The sequence below is a fragment of the Toxotes jaculatrix genome, chromosome 22 (assembly GCF_017976425.1).
Source record: "Toxotes jaculatrix isolate fToxJac2 chromosome 22, fToxJac2.pri, whole genome shotgun sequence".
Lineage (NCBI taxonomy): Eukaryota > Metazoa > Chordata > Actinopteri > Toxotidae > Toxotes > Toxotes jaculatrix.
This window is the reverse complement of record NC_054415.1, coordinates 10,930,715-10,958,582: the sequence shown is the minus strand read 5'-3', so window position 1 is coordinate 10,958,582 and position 27,868 is coordinate 10,930,715. Positions and strand designations below refer to the sequence as shown.

The 27,868-nt window shown below is 43.0% G+C and overlaps 1 protein-coding gene across 5 annotated transcripts; it reads right to left on the bottom strand.

Annotated features, from left to right (window-relative positions):
• Positions 1–4,636: 4,636 nt before the first annotated feature.
• On the bottom strand, positions 4,637–23,890 carry LOC121176223 (ubiquitin carboxyl-terminal hydrolase 15-like). 5 transcript variants are annotated; one of them, XM_041030235.1, is made up of 22 exons: positions 23,801–23,890; positions 22,909–23,036; positions 22,429–22,559; positions 20,149–20,275; positions 19,390–19,535; positions 18,280–18,341; positions 17,665–17,754; positions 13,530–13,677; positions 12,867–13,040; positions 12,496–12,654; positions 12,118–12,342; positions 11,947–12,030; positions 11,345–11,439; positions 10,756–10,944; positions 10,543–10,661; positions 10,146–10,427; positions 9,751–9,821; positions 8,948–9,063; positions 8,684–8,833; positions 8,331–8,434; positions 7,996–8,084; positions 4,637–7,418 (listed from the first exon to the last, which is right to left on the bottom strand). In XM_041030235.1, exons 1-22 carry the CDS (start codon positions 23,887–23,889, stop codon positions 7,047–7,049), a joined length of 3,150 nt encoding a protein of 1,049 aa, XP_040886169.1. In that variant the 5' UTR covers position 23,890; the 3' UTR covers positions 4,637–7,046. The 5 variants fall into 5 exon arrangements, with proteins under 5 accessions (XP_040886169.1, XP_040886170.1, XP_040886171.1 ...); XM_041030236.1 differs by lacking the exon at positions 17,665–17,754; XM_041030237.1 differs by lacking the exons at positions 22,429–22,559; positions 22,909–23,036; positions 23,801–23,890 and adding an exon at positions 21,500–21,526.
• Positions 23,891–27,868: the final 3,978 nt, after the last annotated feature.

Genomic DNA, 27,868 nt, shown 5'->3' with positions numbered 1-27,868 from the left:
GAGTGGTTGTCTAAGGATGGGGGGGTGAGGGGGGGGGGGGGGGGGGGGGGGGGGAGTTGCTTGTCCTTCATGATGGTTTATTAGATCAACTACATTTGTAAATAAATGAGTGGACTGGTTTGTAAGAGAAGCTCTTAGACTTAAAAGTTTGCTTTGTCCCTTCAGCCCGATTGTAGGTTTCCCTTTCTGAAGTTGCTATATTGTTAAAGTAGTCACTGTTGGTTTTTTTTCTACCTTAGACTAAAAGGTTCATCATGAGAAAATGAGAAGAACTGGGAGGGTTTTTTTTCTGTAGCAAAGAGGGAGTTTGAACGCAGCAGGGAAACATTTTTAAGTGACTATTGTGCTACCCTCAATCTCTGTTTGTGAATGTGAAATGTACATTTTGTATAAGAAAAAAAAACTTATGAAGAAATATTTTTAATGTTTCTTTGTGCAACTTTGACTTTGGAGGGGGCAATGGCAATGTTTACCTTTAGTGTTTCTTTTCCAGACATGAAAAAAAGACAATAAATGTTAAAGATCAATGTACAACAAAAAAAACAAATGTGGTTTGTGTCATTAAAAAAAAAACAGTTGAAGAACTTAAGCTCAATATTCAAGCAGCCAAAATCAATATTTCCCCAAATCTTTCCTCTCGTGGTCCACATCAGTTACCAGACCAAATCAATCTGAAGGAAGAAGAAACAAAAAAGGAGAAGGGCAGAAGAGTTAATCAGTATTGTTGCTGTTTGTATTCCCTGGTTTCTCGCTGTGGGGAAGCAAAAACTAACGAACAGGGTCAACTGGCCTCCAAAAGACTGGTTAGACTTTGTGAGAGGACAGCAGAGGGATTTATTAGTGGCACTGCAGACTGTTCACCGAATCTCAAACATTTTACAGGAAACGCTGACAGAACAGACGGTCGATTCATATACATTGTGGATGCTCTGAATGTGCACAGTACTACAGACAGTTCTTAATGATGATGATGATGAGGTTAACCCTGTTAAAACCATTACCCCAAACCGATTTCCTGTACTGCATCTACATTAATCACAGAGCACATGCAGAAACAGATGAATGTCCCCATCGCTTTGTATAGTACTAACACTTAACTGGTACAACTGTTAAATTATTAGGTTTATTCACTACTAAGGTCAGATTATAACATTTGATGGTGTCTTTATCCAAAACCATATGCCACGACAGGGACTGTATGAAAATGGAAGGAAATGGAGTATTTTTCTCATCACCACCAAATCACTCTATAGATGGAATGGAATTATCAATTTTCCAAAATTATGAAAAGCATAACAAAAATAATGAGGCCTGTTTACTGAATCTTACAGTCATTGTGTGTGTGTGTGTGCTTAACCAGGAGCCAAGTGTCATGTTTACAGTTTTACTTTACTGCAGTTCTGCTCTGTTATGATGCAGAATACAGTGAAGGTGGGAGCTGCTGTAGGAGACTGACAGTGATTCCCTGAAGAGATGACACTCAGTCTCTAAACACCCTCCTCACTCTAGTAAAAAATGACCATCCTTCCTTCAGAAAAAAACATATATATAGACATATCTATATAAATGTATGTGTGTGTGTTTTCATCCACTCCCTAAATACATAAGTTCTACAAATTACATTATATAGGACCATTGTACTTTACTTAGGTACTTGTCATTTTTCACGTATTTTCACGTTGTTGTGTTAGTATGAGGAATCCTTAGAAAATCACATTATTCTTCGAGATTGAGTCATGAAAATGATTTAAAAACAAGACTTGAAGAGAAGACACCCACATGCACGTGATGCATACAAATAAAAATCAGCTTTATTTAAACAAATAGTAAAAGAAGAGCAGAAGAGATTTTAGCTTTGCGTGCGTTTCAGTTGGCCACATCTGCCCCGGTTCACACATTCTGTTCATTTACGCACACGTTTTAATGAATGCTAATCACTGTGGAAGCACACTCGCGTCTCCATTCAGGTTTTTTTTTTTTTTTTTTTTTTTGGATCTGGTTTGATTCCTCCGTCGCAAGTCACCAGCGCCGGCAAGGCAGTAGATTGCGCAGTCATCTCCACAAGGGGTAATATGACAACCCGACCAACAGCACAAACTACTACCTCAACCAGCGCTTGGCTCCAGGTGCCGTTTGCCTTCTTTAGTCCTCTTTAGAATCTCTTTTGAGTCCAGTTTCGGCCTGAATTTCCATTCAGTCAGTGTCGCTGTGCGTAAAAGCGCACGAAAAAAAATGGCGTGCGCGCAAAAACGTGGCCGCAATAAAGCGAGACAAAAACCCCACCCAAAGCATCGAATGAGGGGGGGAAACACCTCCTGCACCTTTCCCGTATTTCCTGCACCCGCTGTTCTCCTCAGATGACCTCAGTGAAAATGACATATGGCAGGTAAGGACGGCGGAGCTCTCCGTGGATTTCCTGAGGAGCAAATCCGACATTCGTCGCTTTGTGGGACCACAGAAAGTGGACTGTGGTATCAGTGTTCATCTGAACATGATTGAAATTAAAACTCAGCCTGCATAATATGAATAATAATGAGTCAAAAGAAGGAAACAATTATTATCTGTAGGCACGAGACTATGAGAAATTCATTTCAAAACATTCAATTGCGCGTGTAAAATCACCACCAACACAACACATGTGATTTACCATTTAAACTCATACATAATCAAATGTACATTAAAGAAATATCAGAGGAAAAAACAATGATCATTAAAGCATTTTGTTTGCCTTTAGAACCACGGGAAATTAAAAGCAGTCTATTAAAAAGTCACAGCAACTCACAGCTCTAATTCCATATGACTGGATATGAGAAAATGCAAAAATCCCACATCGACTCCTCAGACAATCCCTCACCTTGCAGCTGAACTGCAGCAGCCTGTTTTATAATCTATTGTTGTCTGTTTCTTTCTCTGCACCGAGGAAAAAAAAAAAGTTGTCCCGGTATCAAATCCGCTCGATTACAGAAAAAAAAACCCAACACACAAACGTGTGTTCAAATCCTCAGCGGGGTGGCGAGCGCATTTTCTTTACCCCCTTTCTGCACACTAATGCCGCATGTCAGGTAGGTGTGGAAAATGAGTGCATTTGGCGGAGCGGCGTGGATAAAATTCGCGGGGAACGTCAGGACGGGTGTAGGCACGACCAGAGATCAGGGAAAACACAAGAGGTCCCACTCTGACGGCTTTTCCCAGCACCGGCAGAAAGGAGAAACTGTCAGAGAGCGCCATCAGGTGGTTAAGGATGGAGAAATGTTATTCCTTCTTTTTCATTGTTTTTTTCCACAGTGGCACTGATCATTTATATTTTTTCTGGAAAAATAAACGCTGACTGAGTGGTATTTATTAATTAATAATTTGGTTTTAAAAAATGTGGTAACTGTTACCAATTTAAACCATTTTAAAAGATTTCACTACAACAGAAGGTTATTTTTTGTCTTTTCACCAGTTAATCAATGGACACGTGTCTAATTGTTTTTCGTCGTTGTTTCGTTTTTCTAATTCTTCCTATCCTACACTCGTCTTTAGCTCAGCCTTATGACACACTGCCTTTCACTACACATAAAAGTGTGCATGTCGGGCTGCAGCTAACAATCATTTTCATCACTGATTAATCTGTCAAATGTATTTTCCAAGTAATCGATGAATAATGTCATCTAAACGATGCCTGCAATAGTTTGTGAAAAACGCAGATCCCAGCCACTGTCACTTTCTTTTTTTCTTAATAAGAGAGTATCAGTGAGGATTAATCCCACCTGTCTGTAATGATGTTAATCATCTTGAATTACGTCCAGCTGCTGTGTGCTCTCACACTTCTGAGTTGGACGGACGTTTGAGGATCATCCTCACTGACTGGCAGTGAGAACCGGTTCCTGTTTTCTCTCAACGAGTGATCCACTGTTGCGGACACAGTCCCGTCCTTCCCGATCCTCCTTCCTATTGGTCAGGAGGACGAGCCACTGCCCGGGGGAACCTCCCAGCTGTGAGCGGGCAGAGAACCCCTCAGAACCCGGAGAGAACACCGTGTTCCTCCTCTCAGATCAGCTGCAGCGCAGCACTGGGGTCGAGTGGAAGAGAAAATGGAGGCAAACTACAAAGCTGATTTTAAATTTGAAAAAACTCACACACGATTCAGAGCTGCTCAGTTTTTATCCTTGATATTGATGCTGGCGAACTGTGGGATACTCTGGGATACTGTGAGAACCAAGGCATCTGCAGACTCTGCACAACTGGAGATCACGTTGAGCTTTTTCAGCTTCATGACTTTGATACTTCTGATCATACAGCCCTGAACAAATGCAAAGTGTGAATTATTTGGGATTTCCCTTTAACTTAAATGCTGATTAGAAGCTGCTTTTTTTCTTTCTATGAGTTAAGAAGAGAACTTACAAGTTTATCATCTATTATTTATGAACAATACTTAATAAAACATCAGGGACAGAGATGGAAGTCTAACAAGATACAGAGACACGGACACACAAACACAAACTACAGAGGGAAAGAAAACCAGCGGGACGAACAGGAAGCTTTACACAACTTTATTGAAGATTGTGTATAAATACACATGCACATTTCAAATGTAAACCCAAGTGAACTCAAGTGCAGCCAAACCTGGAAACCCCCGTTATGTCATCATGCAAGGATGTCTGGATTATTCTTATTTTTTTTTTTTACAAAAAAGTCCCAAAACAACAGAACCATCCTTTCCTTTTTTTTTTTAATTCTTAAAAATATTCCCTCCCTGACAAGAGCGCAGGCAAGACTTTGCAAACTAGTGTGTACGTGTGGACTGGAGCCACATCCCCCCACCCCACCCCCAGACACTTAGGGTCTTGCCAAAGTTTTAAATATATTGTCTGTTTATTATTAAATGCTTACATATAAATAAATAAACTTTATCAAATGTGCACTCACAGAGTGAACTCTTATGTACAGTATTGTATAAGCCTATAGTAGCAATCACATCTCACTCAGTCAGGATGGGGTGAGTCGCCCGAAAAGCAAGGCAGCGCCGAGGCGATAAAGCCCACTGAAGTCGAAGCACAGAGATGCTCATAAAGGCATGGTACACATCTAATATTCTGAGGCAACAACAGGTACGCTAGTGCTGTTTACAATGGAAAAAAAAAACAGGTAGAAAAAGAAAACGTAACACTCCACCATGGAGAATAGTTTTATCATGAGTTACATCGATGGAGGAATATCCTGCAACAATCTGCCACAAAATATTTTCACTGTATCATGATCCCAAAAGCTGAAAGGCCTTTTAGGCCGACTCACCCCACAGTTTTCAGTTAGCCCCCCCCCCCCCCCCCCCCCTTCCCCTTCCCTACCCAACCTCAAAGCTCAGGACCACAAGAAGCAACCCCCCCCCCCCCCCACACACACACACACACTCTGGAAAGGGACGCATTCAGCAGTACTCATGAATTCATACAGCTAGTATTAAAGGTGAGGAAACCCATTACCATCACATTCAACCAAACCAAGAAAGGGAGCCATGAAAAAAAAAACAACACATCTGGCCCTATAAAGAATCAAAAGGCATCAACCACATATATCTGGTCAGTGTTCATTCCATTCAGCATACATTCTGGCCCTCATGTGGGTTTAAAAAAAAAAAAACTGTTTGAAATGACGTGGCTGCGATGTAACAAGCAAATATGGACATTCGAACTAGAGTGCTGGTGGATGCAGAAGGGGACATGCAAGAAAGACAGCGTGATAGTGACGTGAAAAGAAAAGGCGACCGGTCTGAGATTAAGAGTTAAGGCCGAGGTGATCCAAACAAGAGACGATGGCATCTGATGTCAGCAATATCACCGATGTTCCTAATCTCACAGCGCCTCAAACACGAAGGAGAGAGAGAGTGCAGAGCCATGGTAAAGCTTTAAACACCGCCTACAAAGTTTAACTTAAGAGGGAGAGTCGAAGGGAAGATCAGTGTCTGGCCAGCTAACTTTCAGAACTGATATTTGTTGCAACCCCCTGCCCGACTACGCTGAGTTCATTAAGATAGAAGTTTGAACGCTAGGAGCTCATCGTCTCCTGATTCATTTTTTGCTGATAAAATATGCACAAACAGAATCTGGTTATTCTGCAAAGTTAAGCTGGATGATACAACAACCCTGCTTTATTTTAGGTTTAAGCAAATAGGAATTTTCAACAGAGGAGACCAGAGAGAGAGACAGCAAAAGCAGGACTTTAAACCTCTAAGGTCCATGCCAGTATACTAATTATCTACGCAAGATCACAGCAGCAGCAGCAGTAGTACAAAGCTAGGACAGTTTGGCTGTTTGACACTGTATAAAACCACACAGCTATGTGCGTCGCTTCTCTAAGTTAAGTCTAGACTGTTCATGACAGCGCGTCTCATTGCTGGCTTACTAAAGGCGGCCTCCTAAGCTTTTTACGTGAGCAAACCCTCTGAGAGACAACGCCATTGTTAAACAACTGCAGTATGTCTGGAAATAATACATTTTTTTTAAAAAAAGGTGGATGGTTGGTGATTGTGCAAGTTCAAAATGTTTCAGAGCATCATGGAAACCCCAATATGATTCAGTGTTTAAAATATTTACAAAATATCTAAATGATACTAAAATGATATGCCAACAATGCATTGCTCTCAAAAAATATGTATAAAAAAAAAGAAAACAACAACAAAGCAACAAAAAAAAAGCAGAGGGAGATTCAAAGCGCTACACTGATGTACTGAGAAGCCTCAAAATCAATACCCGGTGTCGTTCAGTGAGCAAATTCCTAAACCAATGGACGTGGCGACACACTCACACACACTTTACACACACACATTTATACACACACTCAGTGATACAACCACAGAGGAGGGCCCTGATTTCTTAGAGATGCGTACCGCAGCAGCTCCCTGACCTAAAAGCCGTTACCCCCACAGTGGCTCCGCCTGTCGAGCGGCCGAGTCTGTGCCGCTGGGTGGGAGCGGTGGTGCCGGCTGCCATGCTGTGTGTCCATATGGCTTTGGATGGAAAGATCCCAGTCTCTCTCTCCATTGATCCGTGTCCTCCGCGTCAACTTCAGTTGGTTTTCATGGCGACATCTCGATTGGGCGCCTGTTCCTCGTCCTCCTCCTCTTCCTCTTCCTCATCATCTTCCTCTTCCTCCTCCTCGTCTTCCTGCTCGTTGTCATTCTTCCTGCGCCGGTTCTCGTTCACGTCCTCCTCAACGTTCTGAGCAGCGGCGGCAGCAGCGGTAGCGGCCGACGAGGCACCATGAGTGGAGGAGGCGGTCTTTTTCTCCTGTCTCTCCTCGTCCTCATTCTCGTCCTCCTCCTCCTCACCCTCCTCTTCCTCCTCCTCCTCCTCTTCCTCCTCACGGTCCAGAGCGAAGTAGCCCGTGCCTTTCACCGTGTCCTGCCGCTGGTAGAACAACACGTAGCCTGCTTTGGACTACAGAGACACACACACACATAAAAAGTTACTCAGCTACACTGACAAACAGGTAGTTCACAAAACTGTTATGCTGCTGTGGCTCAGTTTTTATGTCCAATTCCCTTAATAACCTGAGTCAACACTTTTAAACACTCTCAACTTTTAATAACATGACCAGGCTTGTTTTGTAATCCTTAGATAATGAGTCATACAACAACAGGAGGCCACACAATGTGTTAATTACAGCCTTTTCCCCAGACAAGCCTACTGTATGAACACCTGCTAAATTCTAATTGGTTGAACAAATGATAACTAATCTGCTCAGGAAAAGTTTGCTGATATTCTTTCTATTAATTCTATTCTAATTCTAATTCTAAAATACCCACAACCCCAGAAAACAGAGTCCTCAGTACTTTTTCAGTGCTTTTTGGGGAGTATGAGCACAGCCGGATGCTTTTGAGAAATCGGTTTTGGCAATGTTATAATTAATACCACTTATTCACAACATTACTTTGATGAAATTAACCGTTCCAGTTTGTGTCCAGCAAATTCGCCTTTGGACTGCTGCCCGGCTTCTGCAAATGAGGACACTCACCACTATCTGATCTTCGCTGGCAGGAGACACACTGCTGTCATCAAAGTTGTACCACTTCCCATCGTCTTTGTTTTTAGCATAAGCAGTATCTGAGCAGGATGAGATTAAAGACAAGAACACAGCACAAAATTAAATACATTACTGTAGTGTTAAACAGGTTTTTCTCTTTATAGGTGCAAGTTTATATTTTCACAGTTTTTTTTCTAGATGATGCAAGTGTGAGAGTAACAGACATTTGCTGTTCCCTAGTCAAAGAGCTATACGCCAACGAGCGACACTGAGAAAATTTGAAAGAAGAAATCTAAGTGATTCTTTGATATGTGTGTGAGTCTTACAGTGGCCTCCTCCCATTCCGCCATAGTGGTTGGAAACAGCAATGAGGTCGTAGCGGCACGGCCCAGCGTTGGGGTTGATCAGGAACTCAGACATGTCCAGATCTCTAAAGGGAAAAAAACACAAAGAAGTTGTCATGTCCCATGAGACGTGTTTGTGAGAGATTGCGGTGGATGCGGTACTGTGGGAATGGGAAAAAAGAAACAATAGATACACTGCAGAAAACACAGTGTTCTGCTCAGGTGATAAATTGGTTTTCTTCTGTGTGTGTGTGTGTGTGTGTGTGTGTGTGTGTGTGTGTGTGTGTGTGTGTGTGTGTGTGTGTGTGTGTGTGTGTGTGTGCGTGTGTGTGTACCTGAGTGGGAAATCAACAAGGGAGTCCAGTTTATCCCTCATGTAGCGGCTATAAGAGAAACGTTTCAGATGGACCACGAGCACCGGCGGCAAAGACCACAGGTCCAGCTTCTTAGTGGCCTGTTGGTGCTGCTTACAGTTTGGACAATACCTGCGAGACAGGACACAGGGTAAGAAATGCATCGTGACGCCGCTGTTGGCCGATAGCTGGCGTGGCCGCCTGCTTGGAACTTGTTATGGTTGTGCGGCAGTGAGTGTTTCTCACCATGGGTCCTCCGCTCCCAGTTTCTCCTTTGTGGTGAACAGCTCGATGCAGTCCTTCAGCTTAAAGAAAGCCTTCTTCTGAGGCTTGTACTCCATGCTCTCATGCTTGTCAAAGTCCTGCTCTCAGTCACAGACACACACACACACATATATATATATAGTACTGTTAGAAAACACTTCATGTAGCTGCTGTGTCTCACTGGACACAGATTACGTCTGTGTCCAAAAATAGAACAGAAACCAGTAACACCTTACTCTGAAGGGGTCTTGTATGAGTGTTGTGCGATTTTCCTTCAAATATAGTCTAATAAAGTGTCATAAGTGTGTTACCTATAAATTCATTCCAATTAAAACCATTTAATAGATTTTGTGCATAAATGGAGACCAAATTTGCATAATTGCATGTGAATGCAAAAATGTACTTGTAGGCCACCCCGTAAAATGTACATCACATTTTATTATATATATATATTGATTATTTAAAACAATTAAAATGCTTTTATTAAAATCTATGAGGCAGAAAGCATAAATGTGCCGCATTTACGCTGTAGTTGTCAAGCAGATGTGCTTTTTATTGCACCTTGTAATAAGCTAGATGGACATTTAATGTCTTTCTTAAGGACGCAGTGGCTGCTGCAGACATCAAACCTCTGACCTTTTGATTACAAGACAGTTAAGCTCGTCACCAGGGCTCCCTGTTGCTCCTGTCTGGGTCAGGTTGTCTTACTTCATAACAAGATGGCAGACTGCTCATTTTTTCCTACACTAAGGGTGTGTGTCCTAAGTTTCTGAAATCGGCTTTACCTCGACAACGGTCTCGTCAAAGTACTTCTTCTTGATCTCTGGTTCCCAGTCCAAGGACAGATAAGAGCGGTCTGTGAAAAAGTGGACAGAGTGTAGATACACAAATGAAATGAGTCGTATTTAATTTTACTCTAAACTTATCACCATTGTTTAGTCTCTTATTTCATGATCATTTTTTTCTGGTGCTTATAAAATGGTTTATTTACTTTTCTATGCTGTGATTAAGTCGTATTTATTATCTATGCAAACCACATCAAATGTGGGAATGGTCCTTGGATACTGAATGATGAACCTGATTATACTTTGCTTGATTTTTTGAACTGAGGATTTTATGGGAAGATATATTTTCTTCCTAAATGGAGTTCTTTATTTCCTCACTTCTCCCCACTTCCTACCACTGAGTCGGAGGTGTCCCTCGTCAAAGCGGATCTGCCTGGTGTCCTCCTTGATGAGCGAGAAGTCCGTTTTGCCCATGTTATTGAACTGGAATGTAAAAAGTCTCTTTCTGTTGTGCTCGGCCGTCTGCTGGCCTTTGGTGGAGATCTGTGGACCGACCACGCCGTTCTCCAGTTCGTTGTCCCCGCCCACAGAGTCCTCTGATTGGCTGTTGTCGTTCTCAGAGGGCAGCTCCTGATCCTGACTGGACTCATCGTCCTGCTCATCGGTCTCCATCTCACCTAAGGGACAGAGTGGATTTTTTTTTATCACCTCTGCTGTTTTTAAAGAGGAATAACTTTAAGATGCTACATGCTTATGTGTCGTGTGGGGGCGTCTTTTTTTGTGTGCACTCACTTGGTGACCCCTCCTCCAGCAGTCCGTTAGTGGCATTACCATTGACAGTGTGTTGTTTGGACGGCTGTGTCTCTTCACAGTCCTCCTCATCCTCCTCTACCGGAGACCGCACAAACCGGCTGCAGACAGAAACCCATTTTTATTTTCACTAGCAACTTTTAAAAATTCAGATTTGTATACATGCAGTCTTCAGTGTGAGACACGTGGACCTACCAGAGGCGCAGAAGCAGCATGTTGTAGAGTTTGTCTTCGTTGAGGGTTCTGGGTACTGCGATGAGGAAGGGCTGTCCGAACAGCGGCGTGCTGGTGTGGTTGTAGCCCGACTGTTTGTACTTCTCCCTCAGGTGCACTGGGATCACTACGTGGTCTGTGTCCTCCACCCTGTTCACCGCCACCTCAAATCTGCAGAGAAGAGAAGTGGGGTCAGCTCTGAAGCCACACTGTATGAGTTACATGTCAGCAGCAGGAGCCCAAAGTGAAATCTGTTTTTACTATTTTTATGTCCTTGGCAAATAAAGCAGTTTCAACTGGCGGAGAGCCAGCTATTTCATGCTTTAAATCTGGGTATCAAGTCAAAACACCCACATTTATCACACAAGTCTTCAAATTAGTCATGACTGATGCTTACTGATAAGCCAGAATTTACATTTTCTGAAACCAAACCATGAATTACAGGTAGAATAACAAAGTCCAAAAACTTCACATGAATGGAGTCTGATTTTAATCAGAATTTAGATAGTGCTGTTGTTGTAGTCAAACTTTAGATAACACACTGTGCTTGTCAGCCAAGCTTGACACTCACACGTAGATATCATCTCTCTCCATGATGCTGCTGAGGTTCTCGTTGGTGGCGAAGATCCGGTGGAAACGGTGGTTGTAGATGTCAGTTACGATCATCTGGAGGATAAGAGACGGAGAGAAACACAGTCAGTCAAGAAAGACAAAACTCCTGAAAATGGAGGCTGATTAAACTGATATATAAACCTACCCCCAAGGCCATTTAGTACACTTGTAAGCAGACTTCAGATACTTAAGATTGAGACAGTTTAAAAGGAGAAAACGATTTCTGAACTTAATAAAGTGGTACTGGATGTAAAGTGGCTTCACCGTGAGGTGCTGCTGCATTAGCCTACAGATTATTTTTGTGCTCAAAGTTCACTCAAGGGTATAATGTGCATCCTTTGTATTTATTTTCTTCATTCTTTTGCCTTTTTCTCCAGCTCCTTATCCCTCCCTTCATCTGAAAGGAAAAAGATGCAACATTTTCCCCACTAGCCGCTGAGGCAGAGTAGGCAGGGACAGTTTAAAAGGGAATGGACTATTTTGGTCTGTGCTGTCTGAGCAAATGTCAGCATTACAGTGTGATGGCTAATAAGAGAGCAGAGCTGACTGTGATGTTTATACCTTCTCAGCAGGAACCCCAGACAGGCTGGAGAGGGAGGTACACAGGTCAGAGATGTAGCCCACCTTCGGCACAGTCAGCTTGTACTGAGACAGAAAAACATGGTCATTACCTCCTGTTTCCATGTGAAATCATGATGTTGTGATACTACACTCAGTGGGTTGACATGTTACCTGTGTGGGTTTGGCCATAGGGTCCAGTCTGACTAGATAGACCTCCAGTGTCCGCTCCTTCTTCATGGGAAGTGGCAGGGTCAGATAGCAGAAAGGATCGAAGGTCACAGAGACCTTGGAGCACACAGGACACACCAGGGTGGACTTGAAAAGGCCGTGGAAGATGTCCACAATGATGGAGTCGTTTCTCTTGATGTGGTTCTCCCACGCTTCCTCCGCCACCACCTGGAATACACACATAGGACATTTATTTAATCATATCTTAAACAGGGAGTGAGCAACACTTTTCTTCCACCATACTTAATATGTTTGGCCAGCAACAAGTTTTCAGTATTTTCCAAAGCCTGTATGAAAGCCCTGATTATTTTATGAGCTGACCTTATCAGGCCTGCCGTTAGCGTCCTTTAGCTGGATGTAGGGCTTCTTCCTGATGCGGTTCAAGTCCTCGTGAAGGCCGTCCAGGAGGAAGGCCAACAGCTCATGAGAGTCCTGCTGCTGGTAGCCCGAGAACTGGGGGGCGAAGCGGCCCACCTGGGTCTGGAGGATGAAAACAGGTACACAGATTGGAAAAAAAATGACACGTGCAGAGGAGCAAAAACACAAGGAAATTTAGGACACTCCTATTTGCGCTTGTGCATCTTTATATTCCAAATAAATATTTGTGCTTCATGCGGCAACTGCCGATGCAAACATTTGAAAGATAGAAGTTGTGACTTCATATTTGCTTTTATTTTATTCCAGGTAGTCACCTTGAAAGGCCTTGGGGTTACGTAGCTGTATTTGCCCGACCACAGCTGCTTGATAAGCTCGGCGTAGGCTCTGGCAATCTCCCCTTTCATGCCCAGCGGGTTGTCCTCATTCAGCTCGTCTGTGTACTTGTCTTTGAGGAAGTACTCCGTCAGCGGAGGGATATTGCTTAAACACTGTGGAGGCACAGAGGCAGGAGAGGACAATAATCAGGATGGGTTTAGGCACTTCACAAGATCTGCATTTCAAACTTCTATGCTGTCACTGTCTTTTTTTTTTTTTTTTTTTTTTTTTTTGGTTAAATACCTGTCAAAATGTGTACACATACAGATTAGTGACCAAAAAAAAGCACCATAAATTGTCTTATCAAGCTGCTGGGCCACCACAAACCATCAGAACAGCTTCAATACCCTTCAATACTCTTATTCACCTTCTTTTTTTTCTTGTGTAGCACCTTGATCTTGGGAGATTTGTCTCTCCAGGCATAAACCATGGAGCATTTGCACATCTAACTTTCGAGTCTATGAGTCAGAAGTGCACTGAGACACAGTTCTGTAGGACTTTTCCAAATTCCTCAAGACTCTCTGAACATACCTTTGAAGACATGGAAAGAATTAGAATAAATTTCCACACTTTCCTAGAAGTGTGTAGCGCTCCCTCGTTACCTGCACAGCAGAGTTCATGAAGCAGGTGTTGCCCAGGTTGGAGAGTCCACAGAGGCCCGAGCGCTCACTCTGCCTGCTCTGGTCTGAGTAGTCATAGCTGTTGCTGCAGGGGTGGTAGGACGGCAGACTGTAGCTCAAATTCTTCACACTGTGCAATAAACATAGAAATGAATAAACAGGAAGGTTATACAGGGCTGGGTATCTGTTGGTCAAACTGCTACAAGCAAAGAAAAGCTCTTGAATATCCTAATGCACACAAATGTAGGATTGTTACATCTATGTTAATGCAACCAGTCATATTTAATCTTGATCTGGTTGTTAATACACTCAAAAAACATCAAAAAGACAACAAGGCAAACACACAGCTTCAGTTTTAACTATTTACTGCAGTCTAAGCTATAACCCCCCCACCCCTCAGAAAGACTTTCTCAGGCTTCCTAGACAATCAGATAGATCTTAAAGCTAGGCCTCCCCAACTGCAGCGATCAGCAGACCTCTGGGGTGGCTGCAAGCCAGTGTTGGTCGTTTCTGGCTCCCACTGGTCAAGAGAAACAGATGTGATGGCGGTGGAAGCAGTGGCCTCGCAGTTCAACACACGGTGGTCCACCCTTCTGCTTTCCAGCTCCACCGCCTCAGGCCTCAGGCACCACCAGCAACACAGGAGCATGACATCTCAGCCCCGCCCCGGCCCATGCCGGCCCACATGTCCGCACAAAACTAAACAGCCGGCCGCCTGGATGAGGTTCGGTTCGGGTCCTGCGCATGCAAATCCTGGTTTTTAGGGACCGGGAAGGAAAGTCCAGCTCCAATCTTCCACTGTTGAATCCAAATGATAACTCAGCTCAACCTAGCACAGCTCCAGCAGCAGCTTCAATGTAGTCCAGACCAAGTTTAGGCCCACATTTGACTTCCAGGTCCAGCACAGTCCAACAACCAAACCACAGAGCACATGAACACACAAAAACACACACTCTTCCTCTTTCTTAGAGCTAACTAAGCAGCTCCCCTCTTCTCTGCTCCCCCCTTCTTCTTTTTCGGGCTCGACCGCCTGTCATCTTGTTATTCTCTCTGCCTCAGATGTCCTGTCCTATACTGTCCTGTCCTCTGGTCCCCTGCTCCTCCCTCTGGCCTGCCTGCTGCTCTCTGCCGCTCTACGGCTACCAGCAGATATTTATAGCAGCATCAGCAGCAGCAAGGATGCTCAAGACTACTGCTACCGAAGCTAGAGGTGCACAGAAAGAGAGAGAGAGACAGAGAGAGAAAGAGAGAGAGAGAGAGAGAGGGAGGGAGGGAAAGGCATAGAGAGAATAGGGGGGAGGGGCGGACAGTACAAGGGGGGGAGGCTGACAGAAGAGAAATGAGATGGGGATGGAGGGAGCAGCTGATCCACTGCATCCAGCTGAGGCTGCAGTATTCACAGGCCTGACTCTCTCTTAGTATCTCTCTGCCTCTCTCTCCCTCTCTAACATACTTAAACGCATACATTAGCACATTCACTCATGACGACACGTTTATCCCCTTTTCTTACACTCAGCCACACGTTAGACTGTGTGCTCCCTCATCTCGACACACTAACACACAAATCCTCGCTCTCATTTTTCCTCCCTCGCTGTTAAAAAGCACCCTATGACACTGTTAGCACCCCTCCACAGTGAAACACACACTCTGACACTCCCTCTTTCATCCTCGTTAATATGCCATGGGTGTCTGTATGAGAGCTTTTAAAGGGGAGGGTCTAAATAAATAAAATAAAACCCAGAGACAGGGGCGGTTTCATGACAGGGCGTGGAGGCAAGCGATGAGGGGAGCAGGAGCAGATGAAATGTATTCTGAAGGTCACTTAGACTGCAGAACATGTGCATCGCAATGAGCTCAGGGGAGAGGAGAGGTAAAGAGACCCAGAGAGAAAGAGAGGAGAGAGAGAGAGAGAGAGAGAGAGAGAGAGACTGCCTGCCTGCCTGCCTGCCAAAATCAGGGGACACCGCCTCGTAAGACAGTGACACTCACTGCTGTTACAGAGCATCGCTACTGAGACTAAACTGACCAAAGCAAAACCACAAAATCAAAAAGACAAGTGTTATGTAATGCAGGAACACTTTGAATTGGGGAGAGAAAAAAAAAAAAGAAAAGAAAAAAAAAACAGGCCCCATGCATAATTCAGAGGAAACGACAGCACTGGCACTACAGTGAATCAAGGACAGGAGAGCTGCTGGGACTGAAGATCCAATTTCCCCAAGTCACCCACTCTATGCATTCCACAATCCAACCAACCAACACTGTGCAGAAAAAAACGCCACTGATATCAAACAATATAATGCAGAGAGAAGACAAAGTGAAACCATGTTCCAAACTACGAGCCAGGAGAATAATGTACTGATATATAATTGGTGGGATTGTCGTTTACTGTACAGCTAGTGATTCGCAGGCAGGACGGGCTCAGTTCACTTCAACACCTTCCCTCTTTATCAATATTGATTTTTCGGGTGGCCGAGCTTGTGGCTGTTATTTCTGCATTCCAGCAGTATTTAGAAATGCAATGCAGAGTGTCTGTATCTAAGAACACACACACACACACACGGACACACACCAGCATGCAGTAAATCACACACATGAGGTGGAAGGAGGGGACAGTAAAGTCCACTGGACAGCAGAGGCAAGAATGAGTGAGTGCTCTCTAGCAGAGGGCCGACAGATCCTCTGGGTCCCATCGCTTTGGGGAAAAAAAAACCTTCTTCACGTTACAGTAACATTTTCAGAAAACAAACTGAGAGCTGAAAAGAAACGGAGCGGTAATTTGTTTTGGCAAAGCAAGAAATCTAGACTGATTGATATTATATTTGAGACACTGCTGTGATTTGACGTCATACACAATGCAACACTTGCATCATCTCCACGTCTTGTGTAAAGATGGTGAAGAACACTAAAGCTTCTGAAAATGGACTAGGACTAAGGCTGCATGTTTAAGAATTCAGTGATTTTTAAATGATAGTAATATACTTATATCCCTGAAATTGCTTATGTGGTATATTAACTTCCTTTTCATGCAGGAGAGCTGTTAGACACCAGGGTGATTCACACACACACATACTGGAGAGGCAGCCTTTAACAGAAACATGACTAAAGATGGAGATTTGGGTAATCAGATCTCACAGAGACGACTTTCTTTTATTTTGGAGAAATGTCTGGAAAGTTATCATGGCAAGAGTTATTTTATCTCTGCGTTGGAACTCCTGCTGTGGCACTGAACTGGCCTGGAGATGCAGGCCGAGAAATGTCCCACAGGCTATCTTTGAAAAATATAACACCTACAAAAGTCTGGGAACTGATCAGACTGATGAAAAACCTTCTAAAGTTGAATATGAAAACAATCTAGTTCATGTAGGTATTATTTGGATATATCTATGTGTTAAATCAGATAACAGACATGTGCAAAGATTGTGTCTGTCTCAGACTTGTAGTTGCAAACCAAATACATTGCTGATTTATTATTATTTGACAGTTGTGATTGACTGCTGTATTGGACTAAGACAGTAAGGGTGGAATTATCACATTAGCCTTAATCACGCAGCCCTAGCCAAAGCTATCAAACAGTCAGGTGGAAAATCTGATCTGAACTATTAACTAACATAATTAAAAGCTGACTAAAGCACCCAGAGGCACCGGTGGGCCATTTCTAGAGAGCACCGCTGTCACTGAAGAAAATTCCAAAGAGATCAATCCCTCGTAAGCCCCTTCCCCCTCCCTGCTCTCAGCTCTTACAGCTGAAACTGCATCATCAGGAGACAGAACCACAGCCAGAGATAGACCTGTAAAAAACTAACTTTGACTCACTTTACACTGGGATACTGTAGACTGCTTCAATAAGTATGACTGAAATGCAGGATGAGTGTAAATTGAGCAGAACAGAGCTAAGAAAAAGTTTACATAGATCAAAACTGAAGCAACTTTATTTCAGCAAGAAATTCTGCAAACTTTCTTTAGCTCGCAACCACTTTTTAAGCCAATTCAATCCGAAATTCCAGCCAGGTTAACGTAAAAAAAAATCTGCGCTGAGCTACTACACCTCCAGGCTCCATCTCTGGCTGTCAGCATCCAAACCCACCCCTCAGCTGTTCAACCCACTACTAAGCCTTACTTCCTGCTGCTGAAGCTGCTGTTATGATTGTTTGTGAGAGATGAAGGCGAGATCTTTGGCAAAGCAGAGAGATTGGAAGCACCAGATGACCTTCAAAAGATAAAGAATAGATCATGAGTTAGAGTAGAGAAAATAAGGAGCCGTTCAAGAAAGGTGTGTGAGTGTCCATTAAATAAAACTGAGATGAGATAAAATAAATAAGAGGGATATGTCAGCAACAAAACGTCAAGCAAAAGAGGTAGGCAGAGTCATAGAGAGGAGGATATTTTTTTTTTGAAGATGATGAGGTGCTGTAGTGACGTAGCAGGGTAACTTTAAAATGGGTTTAAATTTTGCAATTTCCAAAGAGAAGGCAATTGAAAAGTGTTTCAGGCAGTGAATTCTGGAGTGGTGTCACATCATATTACTTTTCCCCCCTTCAAACTGACCAGATTTTTTTTTTTTAAATCCTTAGCAATTCAATAATACACTGCCTACTGTATGTGTAATCTTTTGGGGAAAAAAAAATCACAGGTAGTGTTTGGATACAGGATGGAAATAGCTTTCCATTTCTGTGGCAACTTCTTCCTTCTGTCAACAAAGAAATTTAAGCCAGGTGATGTGCCGTTCACTCACTTGGGTGCCGTGGAGCCTCGGGGCCATGTGCCATCCTCATTCTTCTGCTCTATTACAAGAACCTGTGGGAAATGGCAGAAAAGAAAAGAAGGCTCCATCTGCTTTCTCTAGTTTAAAGACGGCAACTCATTTAAGCACTTGCTCACCTGCTCTCTGAGCAAATAAGCTGCATTCAGATGCATTCCTCTTAACTTTCTGAAAACGCAGAGCTGGATGAACGTTGATGAACGAGATGTATTTTCGAGTAATGACCTGTTACTGCTGCAGCGCAGTGGCTGTTTCGAATGGGGGAAGGCGGGGAACCAGGTGGATCTTATCTGCTGTTTTCACTTGGTGAGGATTTGTCTGAGGCTTAGGAAATCCTCTGGAACAGCTGCTGGTGAACAGGACAGCCCTCTGATCTGAGGCCTGCTGGCTCACTGTGGCCAGGTGTCTAAATTAATCTGTGTCAGAGTCAACTGCCAGGTGGATGCCAGGACATGCGTGTTCCATTTAAGCGGCTTACGGAGAGAGGTTCAGTGCCTCGCATAAGCAGCTGAAAAACAGATGTTGTGGGTTTCAACGCTGTAACCATCTCATCACGAAACGGTCTTCCCATATTATCTTAGCACAACTCCTGCTTCACTGTCAAGGGTAATTTAAATGATCTAGTCAAGTAACTTTCTTGTAAATAAGTTTATGTTTTCTATTTCCCATGACAGCAGGTTTTCCATTTACTGCGTTTCTTGCTCTAACCAACCAATGTCAAGGTTTTTCTGGCACTGATGTTAAATGTTTACCCAGGAGAGAAAATGGGCAGATAGTAGGAGCAGTGATGAAAAGAAAAAGACAAGAGCACCACCTACAGAGACTTAAACTTCAACAGGACAGCAAAGGAGAAACTCATCACAGCACCACCTACAGTGTCTAAATGATTTCATGCTACATTATAAAGAATTGAGCAAAAAAAAAAAAAAAGGACACCACTTAGTTTTCAAATCAGTTTTTGGTACTGAACATGGTAGTGTTTAGTGTTAGTTATTGTGCCCCCTGCTGGTCGTGATAAACTGATACAGATTCAAACAAAGCAGAAAAAGAAGAGTTGGGACAACTTCAGATAAAAGTTCCTACCTGTCCTTGGTAGAGGCCGGCGTCTTGAATGGTGCTGTCAGGTTTGTTGAGAGGCTCAAAGGTGTTGCTCATGTACCTGTTCCACAGCCTGGTCTCCTTCTCATCAGGAATGCTGAACAGCTTCCTCATCTCCTTCTCTATCATATCTGCCACAAACATTAGGCAACATATGTTTAGTTTACTGGTTTAAAACAGGAATAGGCAGCTTTTAATCCAAACCTGCATCATTTTGGGGCATGAATGAACATGGCTGATAGTCATAAATATACATAATGAAATCCTGTTTAATGCCAAAGTAAAAGCTATGAAGTCTGGATTTTAGAATCAGTCCTGTGCTTGACTCATTACTGGTGAAGTGTTTATTATTAGCATGAAGGGTTATTTAAAATGAAGACTAAGAAATAACAAGCAACAACAAGTCAGATGTTTCTTCATCAAAAGAGCAGTGTACATGTTTGTTCAGACATTACATAATCACTCAAGAATAACATGACCAGTGTGTATAATTACTACCTCTTGTGAAGAGAATATGTTAGGGTCAACAAATCCTCTGTACTTCACGAACAAAAGTCTTAAAAGCAAGACAATGAACATTCTGGTGACGACCCACATTCTTTACAAGGTACCTTGTAAAGAATGTCCTATATATGTGTTGAAAAGAGGGTAAATGAAAAAGCAGAGGAAATCCAAGTTATTCAAGTCAGCTTGGAACTGCTGCAGCATTTATAGACTAGTTAGTCCGGGGTGCCTCAGGCCTACCTATTGTGTCAGCTTTACTGAAACGTCTGGTGATCACATTGTCCATGTTGCTGTCTTCACAGAGCTTCAGCTCCGTCAGGTACACCTCCACCTTGCAGTGCTTCACAAACATACCCTGTTCCACCACCTGAGGGTAAAAAAACATAGGAGTATTATTAACTTTTCACATCCTGAAAGGCTGGATCCATGATTAATCATATGCAAATACAGTATATTGCATCTATGCTGGTGTCAATGTGGCTAATGACAGACACAAGCTTTATATACAAGTTACCAATCAGGATAATTCAAGATATTTTCAGCATTTATTTAATATTAGCTGTGTGTCATGACTTTGCTACATAGACTGACCCTTTATGTACAACACATTATGTAACAACAGGTACACACTGAACCAAGAAAACAGGACCTGCCGCCCTCCATTACCTGTATAGATCTCTACAGCAGATAAAAAGTAGCCTCTTCCTTGACAGCTAGCAACATAAGTCAACCAACCAGAGAATCTGATAAGGAGCTAGTAAGCTTGCAATTGTACCAGCCAGTCAGCTGCAGTTCTTTCTGTTATGTTATTCTAATTATCTACTTACTGTCTTAATCAGTGAAATTAAGCAGGTAAGTTGTGGATTGCAGCAGCTACTGTTTCTCGTGGATAACAAAGCAGGGTCTGCTGCCCTGGTTGCCACTCATCTGGTGTCCTGATAGGAGCAGAGTCAGAGTGAAGTGCCTAAATTAGCAGCACCTCGTGGAAACAGCTGAGGGGTCCCAGCCTATTTATTTCACCGCTCAGCCCCTCCAACACACTCACATATATACACACAGTACCAACTTCACAAATGTCCCTGAGAACTGCAATAGTCATGCACACACACTCACGTCTCAGATTCTCCCCACAGCCCCTCCCCTACCCAAGCACCGATCCCCCAGTGGGCCCATCCTACCCCTCAGCACAACACCCATGTGTTTGTAAGCTCTGAGCAAAAAGCCCAACTCACGGCCAAACTCTGACAGAATTTCTCAAATCAGAGCTGAGCCAAAACCATTTACCCCACCCACCCCCACTCCTCCCATACTGGTTATGCCTCTCACGCTCCTCTCAAAAGCTTTCACACTGCTTCTCTCAGTGTGACCTCAGCTGGCATTCCTCCACTTCAAAAAACAAGGACACGCAGGAACACTCCGCCGGTGTTGGCAATCAGACCACAAGAGGACAGCGCAAGGAAACATAGCGTCAAACCTGTGACTAAAATCCTCCTAAATCCTTTTTTAATGCTTGTGTTCCCCCCGCACCTCAGGATGACAACCCCGCAACAGAAACAAAGAGTTAAAAAAAAGAGGAAAACTGATAATGAACCTCCTGCATGTTGTGTCTCGCAGATCGCTCCATGTAGCTTTTCAGTCATCCAGAACGTTGCCTGAAAATAGAAACCCGGCGGCCACCCGATACGTCCCACGACATACATGGCAAAAGGGGAGGGTCAGTGGAAGGTGGGGGAAAGAACGAGAGAGAGAATGATAGAGATGGAGGGGGAAGAGGAACCTCTTCTAGCAGCCATACTGCCATGACTAACGAGATTTGAGGCAGGGATTTGATACTGTGAGCCTACATATGTTGTAGCCGCCATCATCAAGTACTCCACTGACCAATCAACTGTAACCACACATACATCCATTCAGTGGCTTGTTTCATGTAACCACAATGTGTATCAAAGCATTAATTTGCCCTAAAATAAAGGAACTGCAGCTCATGACAGAAATGAATGAAAAGCTGAAGGAAATGAATGAAAAGCACCGTCGCTGTTTGCTTTTTATCCATGCAAGGTAAACAGCTAACATATCTGGATCCCGTTTATTTCTAACCCTTGTGCACGGTGTCTCTTTGGACTTCTAACTGACAAATCAAGCCAACTAATCAACACATACTACAGTATTTCTTATGGTTAAACACAAACAAACAGGATTCCATTCCAAATTAAATGCAGTGCTTAACCATCTTTTGCTTTTTTATTTTCCTCTGAAAGTATAATGAGCAGCAGTGGAGACATGTCATGACATGTAATTGTAAATTTTTAAAGTTTTACAGCTGTGCTGCATTTCTGACACCCTGGTCCCAAATGGCTTTATCAGCACATATTTCTCCCTTTCAACTCAACACATGCCACATTAAACTCCACAGCTTTATCCACAGCCATGCCTAATTGGTTCTATTATCAGTGCTCTGAGCAGGGCACACTCCATCCCTAAAACCCATACATAGTCTTATGCTAATGACTGAACCCTTACCTTGCGTGCAATTGGCTCCTGACCCTCTGTCAGCCCATACCAACTGACAAGCTTATTCCAGCCCTCTGTAGGCACCAGGATGTAGTCCAGCTCATCGATGAGGTGCTCCTTGATGGCCAGCACATCCCCATCTAGAGGGAGGGAAGAAGACAGAGGGAGAGAAAGTGTATTTAGAGAGACTACAATAACTAGTCAATTACACAAATGACCCTGCAATGACTGTCTCACAAAATACAAAACACACAAAGAAAAAGGTATGCTGGAGAGCTTTCTATGAACCCCTCAAAAAGTCTACTCTATAGAGTTTGTCAACAATGTTGTTTTCATGCCCCTTTCCTCTGAACTCTTTGTTGTTACTTCCAGAATGATTAAGCTATCCTGTCCTGGGGTCCCCAGAGTGATCTAAAGGCCATAGTATATTTACAATACACCCCTAAAGGTGATTTAGGATCTATGAAGATGAAGCGTAATTTATCTTACCTCTGAGAAGACCAGAGTTATCAACCGGTCCTGGGTAGACATTCTGGTCACCCATCTGGTATTTGTCCCAACTGTCAAACCCCACATATTTCTTCCACTGTTTAAACCAGTGACTGTCCACCAGGTACCTACAGAGAAGGCAGGCAGTAATATATCAGCTCTAATAAAGCAAGGTGGGGCGATGTTAATCAATGTAGATTGGCCAAGGGTCATGCATCAAACTTTAAGGTGTGAACCAAAGCTTTTGTATTTCTTTTTAACCGATAAATGGTGATAACAATAATACTTCGGCAGGTGAAGGCTACCTTTTCGCCGGTACCCTACACAAATCTGCCTTTGAGAGGCAAACATTATACAGTCTGATCGTTGTAACAGTAGCTCTGTTGACGGCGAGCTGAGTTCAGGTTGCTACATGCCTGGCCAGCTGGCTCTCTGATTTTGACAGGTGCTTTTTTCCGACTCCGCCCTGCCGAAGTCGACATGAACCCACTGACTGGCGAACCACTTGGAGCTTCGGTGGTCTACTAGCTTGATATTAGCCTGCTAACTAGATCCGATAAGCGATATGCGGCCCCACTGAGAACATGTCATCAGATAAAAACCGAGGCGCTAGTTTGTAAGTGGTGAATTCAACCACCAGAATACAACATGTAAGAGATAAGTGGGGTCTGCCGCTCTCCATTGACAGTCTAATAGCTAACGTTAGCTCAAGCACCGCTAGCCTGCCGATCTGACACACATGAAGCTGACAGGATTCCGTCAGCTAGCTCGGAGCTAACTGTCAACACGGCCCGTCACCTCGGCTTTCTTATCCCTCATGGCGTTGACAGCCTCGGCGGAGTGAGCCGACGGCCACGCAGCATCCCTGAAAAGGTTTCAGCTCAAGTCTTACCAAGTGTCCCCCTTTCTTAGCTGTGTTTTCAACAGTGCCGCGACCTCTCCTCTCTGGGTATCCAGATCAGCCGCTCCTCCTTCCGCCATCTTTCCTCAGACATCACCCGCTGCATGGTGGGAAATGGGGCGTCACCGAGGTACGTAGTAAGTGACGCCGCCGTTCCAGCCAATCAGCAGCTCACCGACAGGACTGGAGCAGCGTGACACCCAGTGGTAAACTTATTCTAGAAAAATGCTGCAAAAGTGCCCCATCATTGTGGCTGCACAGACTTCTTAATGTCTGAGAAACTCTACCCCTCTAGAAAAACAGTATTCACCAACTAACGCAAGGGACAAGACCTCCCTGCAGAGCCATTTTTCTTCCAGAATTTATCAGTGGATGCAGTTATATGTTTAATTGTTTTCTCACCATATGTGTCCCATTATCTAACCTGATTCTCCTGATCAAAAATGAGACATTCTCTCTTACTGTGTAACAGTAAAATGCATCCTTTCTACATTTTGCTGAGGACAGCCTGGGAGTCTTTTATTATGCTGCCAGGTGCTTATTATGGGAATGCAGACACATTATGCAAACTAAGCTTTTGCATCACAGTTAATGATGAACATGTAAAGCAAGCACAATCATGAATAATGTCATGCTGGAGAAAAGAAATGGTTAAAGACATTAAAATTAGCATGTTTATTTAAAAACATACAAGATTCACATTTATTTGTACAGTCATATTATGTTACAGTACAAAATATGAAACTACATTACATGTACCTTGTTAGTCCTAAAACTGCTGCACTGCTGTTCTTTAAAATATAACGTTTAATTTCAATTCCAGTAAATACAAAAAGGAAAATTCCCACAATCAGTTATAACACAATATACGGTACAAATATGACTAAGTTGCCATGAAATGATGTCAGATACACAAGGATCATCCTCACAGTGCAGACTAAAATATTTATTTTGAATCCTTTGGTGGAACAAGCGTGTCTGCAATTACCATATTTGAATGAAACAAAAATGCCATTAACTTCTATTATAAAATTGTAAAATCTTTTCAGGACAAGCCTGACTCAAATTTCTGCTGACCTTGGATTACTTTATTTACATCTATGAAATGCACAGCTGAATATATGCCAACGTACTTGTGGATTTCAGTTTCAGCAGAGCAAATTATACTTGTCCCTGAAAAAATGCCCTTATCCCCTCTAAAACATCTAGGTAATCCAATAAATGCCAAACTACTTTTTAATTTCTTTTTCTGTATCCTTTTATCACTTTACTGCCATCCCTGAAATGTACAGGTGCTGCTACACCCAACACTGTAGGCTTATTATCTCCTGAGTCCTCCATAAATGTTTTGCATTAAAGTAGACAATGTGACAGTTTGTTGTATCTTTCCCTGCAGTGATCTTTGGGATGGAGGAAGGGTGCAGCAAGTCAAGAATGGAACCAAAACCTACATGTCTGTCCCATACACATGACCACTGGGGCTTCATAAGTTGGAGTCTCTCTCTGAGACAGGAAAGTAGCCATTTCTTGTCATGGTGGTGTCTCCCTCAGGAGCAAAGATGACCAGTAACTTCTCCTGCTCCCTCTTGGTTTTGGGTAAATCTTCAGAGGGTGTGATGAGCAGCTGAATGCGCTGTAGAAAAATAAACCACCGTTAATGGGCTGCAGAGAGTCTGATATAAGACAAAGACATGTCACTTAATAAGCAGCATGGGTCTGTACCCTAAAAAGTTTCCATGGATTACCTCGCGGAGGGTCCCCTGGGTAGTGCTGATCTTGTACACCATCCAGAGTGGGATACAGACCATGGAGGAGAGAGCAAGCAGCCAGCCGATGACGTAGCCCCACCACGGGTACACATACTCATTGTTGTACTTTAGAGGAGTGTATTTGATGAGGGAGAAGGCAAAGGTACCCTGGAAACAAGTAGAGAAATATTACTGTTGGAGAAGAATTAATTTCTTTCTATATTTAATTTCTGCAAGAGGTAAGGAGAGAAGGCATCAGTTGTGGTCAGACTTTGTCATTTTTGGAAAACCATGTGTCTACTCAATTAGTTTGTTGATACTCACAATGCATGTGGCTGGGGTGAAGAACAACCAACAGTACTTGATGTAAGGTCCTGGACGGTAGCCAATCATGTCCTCAATGTTGTCATAAAAGCGATCTGCACCTGCAAAAACACAGCAAAAACTTTTTTTTTTTTTTTTTTAAACATTACTGTGTCACGGCTTAGGAGGCAAGGACTTGGACCCAAATGCGCGACCCCACAGACGTAATCAAAAATAATAGTGTTTATTCTAACAAAGTGGATCAAAACAAGGATCACTCATAAAGGGGGAAAAAAGGCACAAAAACAAAAATACAAAATGCAAACGCAAATTCACTCTTAGCAAGGAGAAACACGGATCAAGGAGCTAAAACCAAAGAAGAAACAAAGTAACAAATAAATACACAACCTGACTGGGGATACGATGACGAGAGGCAAGACGAGAAACAAAAGCGAAAGACATGAGCCAAGGGCAAGAGACAAAACGTGTGACAACTGCATGAGACTAACAAGAACACAGGGAAACGACGAGACTTAAATACAAAAGGCAATGGGCAACAGGTGAAACCAATTAGGGCGGGGCAGACAATCACAAAGGAGGGAAACAAGACAAAGGCAGGAAGTAGAACAAGACAAGATACACAAGGGCAGTGATTTCAAAATAAAACAGGAACTATAAACAAAACTTAACAAACTAAACAAGAGTTCAAAAGTCCACAAAAGAGTTCAGAACATAAAAGGATTCAAAAACACCCCCCTTAGGGACTAGTCATGACATACTGCTCCTTAAAGCTCATAGCTGAATGTCTTCCTGACAAATACATTCATAAAAAAAAAAAAAAAAACATTTCTCCATTATCACAAATGAAAGAAGCTCAGCTTACCATAGACCCATGCAATGCAGACAGTCTCAAAGATGGACATGAAGAGAAGACACATGCCACTGGCTGCGTAGTAATCAAAGAGCTGGAAGACATACATGCCCCCCTACAGAGAGAGAGATATAAAGGGCTAAGTTACAGTTTTTGCAGGGCATTTAACCTGTTACACTCAATCCATTTGTTTTTACACAAAACAGACTGACTGAATTAAATGATCTAATGAACTAAATTGAAATTTAGTTCAGCTTATGCTCTGTGTGTTAAAAACCTACCTCCAGCCACACAGATAGAATTACACAGAGGAAATTAACTGAAAAATCCATTGTTTATGTGAACGTACTGCAAAAAGCGATGATGTTAACTTTCAAGTGACAGTGTTTCTTAGGACGTAGCGGCGCTGCATAACAATGCTTGAGACTTACCTGAGAAGTGTTGCACAAAACCTTTGACTTGCTTGTACTTACAAAATGATGACTTGTTGACACCTCTGCAGAGCATTCATGTTTCCAGCTGTGCAGAGGTGAAACCATGTCAACTATGTTGGTCTCCGTAAGAATTTATTTCAGCATAACAAAGCATCCTGACCTGGTTTATCCCTAAACAACCATCAGCTGCTACCCCCCCTCCTCAAGCAACAGCCTGATTTGGAGTGTACAGTATGTTTGCAACATATTTCATTTGTTTCAGTCTAAATGCTGCTTTGGAAGCAATTTCACCATGTTAGGAAAAACATAATGAGTCAAAACACCTTAGATATTAAAATACATTTTTAAAACACAATATACAAAATATTGTCACTTTTGCTATAAAAATTTGTGGTTATAATTACAGTTATAATTATAGTTATTGTCCAATGAAACCCACATTTGTGCTTGCAGATCTTTGTCTCTGTGCTTGCATCTGTGTGTGTGGTCCCAGAGTGTGATCCCTACCTCCATCAGCATGATGAGGCCCATGAGGAAGGAGAAGAGGACAACACCTAACAGGAAGAGCTCCCTGCGGTTTTTACGGCGGAACACAGCGGGGTACATGTCGACTATCGCCGTCACAAGGCTCTCGACACACACAAACTGATGGGAAGGAGCACAGAGAGAGGAGAAAACAAAGAAAGGTTCAGTAATACTTGGT